General features: G+C 33.6%; 2 protein-coding genes across 3 annotated transcripts; one reads left to right on the top strand and one right to left on the bottom strand.

Moving 5' to 3' along the window:
* LOC148561298 (phosphoglucan phosphatase LSF1, chloroplastic-like) lies at positions 1 to 6,685 on the bottom strand. 2 transcript variants are annotated; one of them, XM_088491591.1, is made up of 10 exons: positions 6,192 to 6,685; positions 5,996 to 6,102; positions 3,551 to 4,010; positions 3,388 to 3,459; positions 2,760 to 2,881; positions 2,217 to 2,432; positions 1,648 to 1,753; positions 1,392 to 1,501; positions 991 to 1,135; positions 1 to 319 (listed from the first exon to the last, which is right to left on the bottom strand). In XM_088491591.1, exons 1-10 carry the CDS (start codon positions 6,489 to 6,491, stop codon positions 200 to 202), a joined length of 1,758 nt encoding a protein of 585 aa, XP_088347717.1. In that variant the 5' UTR covers positions 6,492 to 6,685; the 3' UTR covers positions 1 to 199. The 2 variants fall into 2 exon arrangements, with proteins under 2 accessions (XP_088347717.1, XP_088347716.1); XM_088491590.1 differs by having other exon boundaries at positions 1 to 325.
* Positions 6,686 to 8,562: 1,877 nt separating this feature from the next.
* LOC148561299 (uncharacterized) lies at positions 8,563 to 9,123 on the top strand. The gene has a single exon (XM_088490727.1). The coding sequence runs from the start codon at positions 8,563 to 8,565 to the stop codon at positions 9,121 to 9,123; it is 561 nt and encodes a 186-aa protein (XP_088346853.1).

A 9,123-nucleotide genomic window follows, 5' to 3' on the forward strand; every position in this document is an offset into this window, starting at 1 on the left:
CCGTCCCAAAACTCATGTTGAAATATTTTGGAAGAAACAGTACTACCTCCAATGTGGTGAATTCATAATATGCTTCAGCGGTGTAATATACAATGCGAATCTTCTCTCATTTATTACAACCGTATCGTACCAAAATGTACAACAAGGACAAACTTCTTTCTGTACATGAGAGGATAGTTGTATCATTGTATGCAACTACTTACTTGGGAGTTAATCTGATAGGACAGATAGAGAATGCGATACAACGAGCTGCTTTCGCAAGCATAAACCGCTCTGTTTCATTCAAAGGCCTTTCAATTACCTTCACAACATTTGCATCCTGGAACTACAGAAAATCAAGCAATGATTAACTGATAAATTAACAATTAGGGAACAATCATTTATGCTAGGAAAAATAAGCATGGTCAAAGGACATTAGATGGTTAAGGTTTTGAGATTAGCTGAGGTGTCAATTTAGAAGTTGCCTAGATAGATTCTGGTTGTGTTTCTGTCAATGAATAGCATCTAAGCATTGTCCCAATTGGTGGAGTTCATTACATAGATCAGCTAGATGCCATAATGTTCAGTCTTAAATCATGTTAACAGTCAAATATTGAATTGTATATCCCTTTTAACGGTTACGCTCATATTCTTTTTGGATATAACCATCTAATCTATTCTCCGGACAACTCTACTACCAACTCTACCACCAAATAACCCTTATGGATCTAAGGTCTCTTAACACAGTAATCTTCCACGAGAGGATAACTCCTTACTGGAAATACCTTCCAAACTGACAACAAAAAGTAAATTAAGAATAGCAATTAATAAGCTATTCAAGGTGTCACAATTAAGGAAGTTTAGGTCCAGCTTTTATTTAAGAACTTCAGGGAGAATCTCAGGATTCTCAAATGTTCAGAAAGAGTGATTTATCCTTGTTCTTGCTTCTGTTATTCTTTGCAATTTCTTCATTATATGAATGCAACTTCTAAGCGTATACTGTGTACATACCTCCTGCTGGTGCTGAACCGAAGGCTGAATGCTGGCAGTTTCACCGATGACAATTATATTGTTAATATTACCCCTATCATCGCTTTCTTCTGGTGAAGCAGTTGAATGCATCCATTCTCCATTAACAATAAACTTGTAGTAGTATCTGAAGGCAAAGAATGGAATCATATAATGTTCCACAAAAATATTGCATGAAGGAATTACAGTCACCTTTTTTTTTTGGGGCCATGAAAAAAATTAAATTACAATAACCTATAATAAAAAGATGATCATAATATGAAATAGATATTTAATTGACTACCTGGGAATATTTAGCTAATTAGGTAGCCAAGCTAATTTAAAGAAAAAGTCAAAAAGCATAGATTTTGAAGACCATTATGGTAAAAAAACAGGAGACATACTTTCCTTGTGGAAGTTTAACTTCTACTTCATGTCTTGCACCCTGATACACTGCCTTTAGTGGTTCTTTCCAGTTTGCAGTAAAATCTCCCACCAAAGTTACATCATCTTCCTAAAACATTAAAATAGATGGGACTCAGATGAAGAAACTTAAAACTATAATTATAACAAACAGATTCAATCTCCTAGGCCTCATTAGAAATCTAAAGGTAAACTGACCAGCAAGCTGCAGTGAAGCTATAATTAAATGTCTGTTACCTCATGACCATTCCACACAAATGTGACAGCATGTGTGGGAGGTCCATCATGTTTTCCCCTTTCAACCATAGCTATAAGATCCCATGTTGCCCATGCAATTGCTGGCCTGCAGTTACGACTCTGTGAAATGCTTCTTTAATTAAGAAAATGAAGTGTGGCAAAATGACCCCCCAAAAATAAAAGTTTAGGAGGTGGTGAAAATAAATGACTGTGTGAGATGCAGGCAGATACAAACATGTAAGCAATCTGTGCGCCACCCAATGGTTAACTAGATTAATGAAAATAAAATTAGTAGAGACATGAAAGAAAACAAGCAGAACACAAAACTTTGACTTCACTACAAGGATGATGGTAAGGAGAGAATCACAGCTGCTAACAAAGAACTTGAACATTTTCATTGCTCACGCCCAAAGAAGAAAGAAACTTGTACAATTTCAACTTTTTAAGATTACAAACCATGCATGTATTCTTTTCTCGGACTACATATCCCCATCTTGAGCCCTCTTAAACAGAAATTTAAGGTACAATCAAGCCATGATCCAAAAGTGTTTAAGTTTAACAAGATGAACCTGTCGGGTCTACATGTGTGCATCCCAGTGACCCAAGTATAGGCTGCATGAAGGGAAACATCTGTCATCCAGTGCAGGTATGCAATCACACAAGCAGGAGACCGATCGAATCCAGAAGTGCAAGTAACAAAGACACGATGATTCTTCCTAAGCAGCCTTAATAGTAGCCCCACACAAAATGGAAGTTTCTTTCTCAAATCATATGAATCTCTATCCCTGAAAACATAAGTATGGAAAACTAACATAAAACAGAAACCAAACTCTAAGTAGAAAAATTTTTGCATAGTCAGAACTTCTGGTTCAACTCCATGAAAATATATTTTATTCACTTCAATTTGTGATAGTATTCTAAAAGGGAAAAAAGAAGTTAAATATTCAACATTTGGAAATTCTCATCCTAAAGTAATACTTAGTTACTTACATTTTCAATATATTGAGTATAAGTGAAAATCCAGACACAAATTTCAATTAAGAAAGAAACGATATCAAAGGGAAAATTTGTCATCAGTAAAAACCATTGAAAAGGTCTGGAACCTATATTACCTTATGGAATAGTTGATCATGAGAATATTGTTCCTTTGACATGAATCATTGATTGATCTTACATTTATTCCCCAATTTTCAGCTTCATTTCCACTTTGGAAGTTCAGAACAGCAGTAATTCCCTGTAGCAGAAATTTCCCAATATGTTGATTGTTGAGTGAAGAATGCAATGCTTATGAAAACGAAACGGCTTGTAAAATATATAGAACTGAGAGAGAGACAGAGAGAGGTTTTATTGGCGCGCGTTTGTTTTTTTTTTTGTTTGGGGGGGGGGGGGGGTTCATTCAGCATGACAATAAAAGAATATGCAGTAATCCAAATTTACATGTCACAGCATGCCTTTGTCTCAAATTAACATGATTAGATACTTGGTGCATTTCAACTATATTACAGATTTTAACTTGGATAATGCAACCAGAAGAAGTTATTTGCCCAGGCACACTGCTTTAACAAATTCAATGGCAAATAGTAGTTGATAACTACATTTATTCAACAGAGGTTTTTGTCTTCTGAGATTTATTGTTTTGTAATGGAAGCTTGTATTACGCTTTCATTTGCAATATTTACTGTTAATCCATAAAACTGAGTTTAGGGAGTAATTCTTGGCCTTAATGTGAAACATCATTACCTCAACATTTGACAAAGTTTCCACATCAGCTTCTGTTTGAATACATGATCCTACAAATAGTTGCTCTGTAATCTATGAATTTAAGATAGCAAGTTAGCAAGATTATGTTAATATTTTAAGCAACCACACTGAAAGGAACACGTTGTCGGAAAATGATAAATACCTTACTATAGCGCATGCCAAGGGAATGATTATAGTACATCTCATCCTTGGAACGGTCCAGAGCCTGAATATATTCCTCAAGTGGGAAACTTCCATGAGCCCATTCTCCATCTCCACAGGCTTCTCCAGTAAAAATACAAGCAAGTTGAGTCGTTTGTTGAGTAATGAAGTTTCTTTCGCCATAAGTGATGGCATCTTGATTTTGATTGCCCAATAGCTGGCTTCCTTTCAATGTAAGAAATTTTGAATTGAACACCACAAATCCAGAATTCCCAGAGCTCTCACTAGATGGCTGTAAATTAGATGCCAATAGTGTCTTGCTCCAGGAGATAATAGGAACTCGACCTCTATTAAACAATATTTCAAGATCAATCATTTTATGCAGTAGTTGGATCGGAAAAGGTGATGTGGGCCTCTCAAGAACCAAGCTAAAAGAATTTGCTTGCTCATTTAGCACCTTCCTGAGGAAATGAAAAGACTGAAAAGTAAAAACAAAACACTGATGAACAGAATAGATTATGATGATCAAGATGATAGTAGCTTTATATCTTTTGAAGGTATAAGTTATAACAGAGTGACTATTGCTAGCAGATAGAAAAATGAATAAAAAAGTGCTTTTATGATTTATTTGAAGTCATGGATAAACCAAAATAAATATGATTTTCTTTGAACTCATGGATAAAAAAGTGTTTTTTATGATTTAGCCTTATGAATAAACTACAGTTTCTTTATGATTTTTCTCCCTTGTTAAATAGGTCAAAGCCCACCAAATCTATTATTCCGAAATTTAAGGAAAATAAATAAAAATTAAATTAAATTAAATTAAATAAGAATACTGATAGATATAAAACCATTTGTGTGTCTCTACTCAACGATTAAGTGTTTGAGAGAAATAGTTCACGACATACTGAGAGAACTAGAATTCGATCCTCCTTGTCTTTAGTTTTCTAAATATAAATTAAATTTCCGCAAAAAGTAAGATGAGAATGGGTGCACTACACTTGTATGTCTAGATATAAAACCATTTGTATGTCTCTAGCCAATAGTTTAAGCGTATGGCAAAGGTGGTTCAGGAAATTGTGAGTTTTATTTAGCTTGTATGTCATTCTAAAACATATATCACCAGTGTCATTTAATTTAAAAGAAAAAATACCTTGTTTTCTAAAATTAAAAAAAAAAAAGTATAAAGAAATACTTGGAACAATTTGATAACAAATCAGTATTTGCTGTAGTTCGGTGAAAATCCAACACTTTGCTTTTACAGAGTGGGAATGTATATTGTCACTTCTATTTTGATAATGTCACTCCCATTCATGAATGTTTCCTATCGTATTTTTGGAGGGTAAACTACAAAATATGCACCCCAAAAGATTCAAGTGTCGTGACAAAAATAACCACAAAAGATTAAAATGACAAAAAATGGTCTCCAAAAGATAATATTATTTTTTGATAAAATACCAATTATTAAACGTATAGCCCCAAAAATGGCTCTAGAGATCAAATTTCCACATAGTAATTTGCAAGCATGTTTAGAAAAATGAGACTTATCTTTCAAGCGCATTTTTGTCTAGCAAATATGATTTTATTTGAACTCAGGGATAATGCTATAGGAAGTAGGAACAAGGCTAGCAAGCTCTTCTACCATTCTCCTAAACAACACAAGGCAGCACCAAACATTTCACCAACAAAATGTTAAGAGAATGGAATGTCAACGAGAGAATATAGAGAATACTGATATATCTCCCACCTTACTTTTAAATCTTTCTGTTTTCATGTTTTAGACTCTTGTGAAGATAAAATCATGTTTCATATGATATCTCCATTTCATTCTGTCCTTTCCAAAATCTTGAAATTAACAAATGGAACAAAATAGAAACTGAACAAATACCAAGAATAATGATATGAGTAATGTTATATGTACGTAACCATAGTGTTGTAAACATACACCTAAACTGAAAAGCACAAGTGAAGGAAGTATATATATATATATATATATATATATATATATAGTGAAAACAATGTCATGAAGTTCTGTTTTCTGTTTCAATTTTTTTTTCCCACAAAGTCTAAAGCAGAAAACGCACAAAGATAGAAAATGAAAACGCAACCGAAGTAGGCCTAACCCTAATGAAGTAATTAGATATATACGCCACTAGACTCAGCTCCAAAAGAGCAGTCATTAACCATAACTAAAAAATAAAAATTGAATGGGGAATAATCTCAATGGATAATAAAGAAATCAATGCAAAGAGCAACTAATGTTGAAGTGTGAGGAGGGTAGGAATCAGGAGAGGGAGGAGTCTTTCTCCTTTCTTTTTTCTTTTTGGGTTAATTTTCAAGAGAATATTATATATTGCGAAACAACATTACATAATGAAACTCTAGAAGCATCTAAGTTTAGTTTAGAGTGCATAAACATATAGGAAAGAAAAATCAAGAAGCGTACTGTGTGTCTCCAACGTCTTTAATCTCGACGAGCTTGTTCTGAGATGAGTCCCCAAGTTTCTTCAAAGTGTCACCTACCATTATAATCCTCGACCTCTCTGCATTGCCCTGTATAGAAGAGAAAGGGCACTGTTAAGTTGAAAATAAAATAAATGAATCTCTGGAAGTGAATTTTGGTGTGAGGAAGGGAGGGGTACCCCTTTGGTGAGGGAATGGACGATGATGTTGCCGTCAGCGGTGAGAGCGAAACGGATGCCGAGGGGCCTTTCGAGAGTGACAAGGTACTGGTTGAGGTTCATCTTGTATGCCTTGGAATCAGACATTGCGAAAACACGAAGAGTGTGGGTCCTGACATTCGAGCGAACAAAGCAGTTCTTGTTTCCGTTGTTGAACAAAGAGCGATGCGTGGGGCAAAAGGAAGAAGATGTGGCGTTGGTGATGCAGGGTAGAAATGGCGGTGGAGGATGAGGATTGGTGGTGAATCGGAGTAGGAGCATGCTTGGTTGTTGAGGAGGGGGAAGAAGAAGATGGCTGATTGGAAGCTGCGAGCTATGGTGTGAGATGTGAGGTGGGAAAGTGTGTCCGTGTGAGTGATCAATTTTTCTTTTTCCTTCAAAGAATCGAGAAAAGGGGTTTTGCGGAGAAGGAGGGAGGGTCTAGATGCGCGTGGCGATTGCGTAGGACCCTCAATGCACGAGTATTTAGCTGTTGTGGACTTTATATGCCACGTGGAATTTCAAAATATGAGTAAATGATTAAATTAATTCTGATTATTTATTTATAAATTAATTATTTTAGTTTTTTGTCATTTTTTTTACTAATAGTATTAAAATTTATTAATGTGATATATTAAGTGACACTATAATATATATTTAGTAATTTTAATTGACAGTTAACATGATAAATTTATAAAATTAGATCAAATTAATTTTAAATTGAGAGATTCTAATGTCTCAAGTAAGGACGAAGTTTTTTAAGTTGCAGGGGAGGTAGTGGCCCCAAAAAAAAATTTTGTTTACAAGAATAATAAAAAATCAAAGAGTGGACCCCAAAAAAGAGTAGGCCTCCCCTTTTGAAAAATATATATTGTCCGTAATTTCATTTAAGAGATGGATTAGAAAGCAGTGTGTTATTTGGGATATGAATAGTGGGTCATATGCTTAGTTAAAAAAAAGTCTTAATCCATATTAAAAGTGAAGAATCTGAAAAGGCAATAACAAGAAGTCAATAAATCACTTCTTCCATTCTTCTTTCTCCTTTCAATTAGAAAATAAAACATCATTTCATATTTTCATTATCATTACAACTTAGAAGATAGCAAGTAGTCTTTGGTCTTCCATTATATTATCATCTTTCATTCTTCTTATTTTGTAAGTTATTTATTTTATTTGTTTTTATGAATAATTTATATATTATTTATTTATTTATTTATCTAGTTTATAATATTATAATAATAATTTAGATTTTTGAAAAAAATTGAAGATGATAATCATGTAATTATAATGTTATTTTTGTATTATTTTTAATTTTTTTCTCATTATTAATTATTTGTGACATTGATATTATTGATTTGCAAAAAATAAAATAAATTAAGTTTAGTTAAGTTGCATAATGTTTATCTTATTATCTATGTAAATTCTTAATTGTAGAAATTTAGTTGAATCATGAGCAAGATGAAAATAATAGATACTTTTTTCAAAAAGGCTAGCCAGAAGAGTGAAAATATTTCTAATGTTGTTACATCAACACCAACCTCTTCAATACTTGAGGCATCAAACATGAATACTTTAACTCCTCAATAAAATAGTTCAAAGTCAAAGCGCCCATGACTTAATCCTAAACAAATGGAAGTATGTCATTTGGTAAGAGATCCAGGAATTCGACCAATGATTTGGAAGTTTCATCCAAGTAAAAGAGATGAAATTCGTTGAGCTTATCTTAAAGCTGGACCAAATCAACCAATACTTGATAAGTATCCATTCTCGAGCGATACAAGTCATCGTCGTCGTTTTCAAGCTTCTTGGTTTGAATTATATCATACCTTCATGGTTAGAGTATTCTATTGAAGATGATGTTGTATATTGTTTACTATGCTACCTATTTGCTATGGAATCTTCAATCAATACAGGTTTAAATGCTTTCATTGAAAACGGCTTCAAGAATTAGAAGAAGGTAAATAGTGAAAAAGATTGTCCTCTTTTGAATCATATTAGCAAAGGCCCCAATTTGTTCCATCATAGGGCAACGAAATCATGTGATGATTTGATGAAACAATCACAACATGTTGATACACTTATGAAACGACAAATATCAGAGGAAATTGAGAATGATCAACATAGACTTGGAGTATCTATTGATTGTATTAGATGGTTGACTTTTCAAGGTTGCGCTTATAGAAACCATGATGAAAGCTCGAGTTCAGATAATCAAAGTAACTTTATTGAATTGTTAAAGTTTTTGGGTTCTTACAATAATAGTGTTCAGAAACTTATTTTAAAAAATGCTCCTAGATTTGCTAAATATGCTTCAAGTGATGTTTAGAAAGAAATTCTACATGTTCTTGCTACAATGGTAAGAAACTCAATTAGAAAGGATATTGGAAATGCGAAATTTTGTATTATCATTGACGAAGCTCATGATGAATCTAAAAAAGAGCAAATGACTATTGTTTTGAGATTTGTTGATGTGGATGGTTTTGTTCGTGAACGATTCTTTGATCTTGCACATGTTAGTGATACTAGTGCCTTGACTTTGAAAAAAGAGTTGGTGTCTATGCTTTCTATTTATAATCTCCAAATTAAAAATATTCGAGGTCAAGGGTATGATGGTGCTAGAAATATGAGAGGGGAATATAATGGTTTACAAGCTTTATTTCTCAATGATTGCCGACAAGCATATTATGTCCATTGTTTTGCTCATAGATTGCAGTTAGCACTGGTGGCTGCTTTAAGGGAAGTACTTCAAATTCATGAGTTTTTCACACAATTGACTGCTATTGTCAATATTGTTGGTGCATCTTGCAAACGACATGATCAACTACAAGAATCTCAAGAAATTGAAAATACAAAATTGATTGCCAATGATAAGCTAGAAACAGGTCAAGGTGCAAACCAAATGGGCACATTATAA

This window comes from Arachis ipaensis, chromosome B6 (genome assembly GCF_059453495.1).
Source record: "Arachis ipaensis isolate K30076 ecotype BB chromosome B6, ASM5945349v1, whole genome shotgun sequence".
Taxonomy (NCBI): domain Eukaryota; kingdom Viridiplantae; phylum Streptophyta; class Magnoliopsida; order Fabales; family Fabaceae; genus Arachis; species Arachis ipaensis.

Bases quoted from the DNA above. Each gene is read 5' to 3' on its own strand.
- LOC148561299 (XM_088490727.1), top strand. From the start codon at position 8,563: ATGGTAAGAAACTCAATTAGAAAGGATATTGGAAATGCGAAATTTTGT.
- LOC148561298 (XM_088491590.1), bottom strand. From the start codon at position 6,491: ATGCTCCTACTCCGATTCACCACCAATCCTCATCCTCCACCGCCATTT. The intron at 6,103-6,191 runs GTACCCCTCCCT...TCTTCTATACAG, and splicing joins TCCATTCCCTCACCAAAGGG to GGCAATGCAGAGAGGTCGAG. The intron at 2,882-3,387 runs GTAATGATGTTT...TTTCTGCTACAG, and splicing joins AAACTTTGTCAAATGTTGAG to GGAATTACTGCTGTTCTGAA.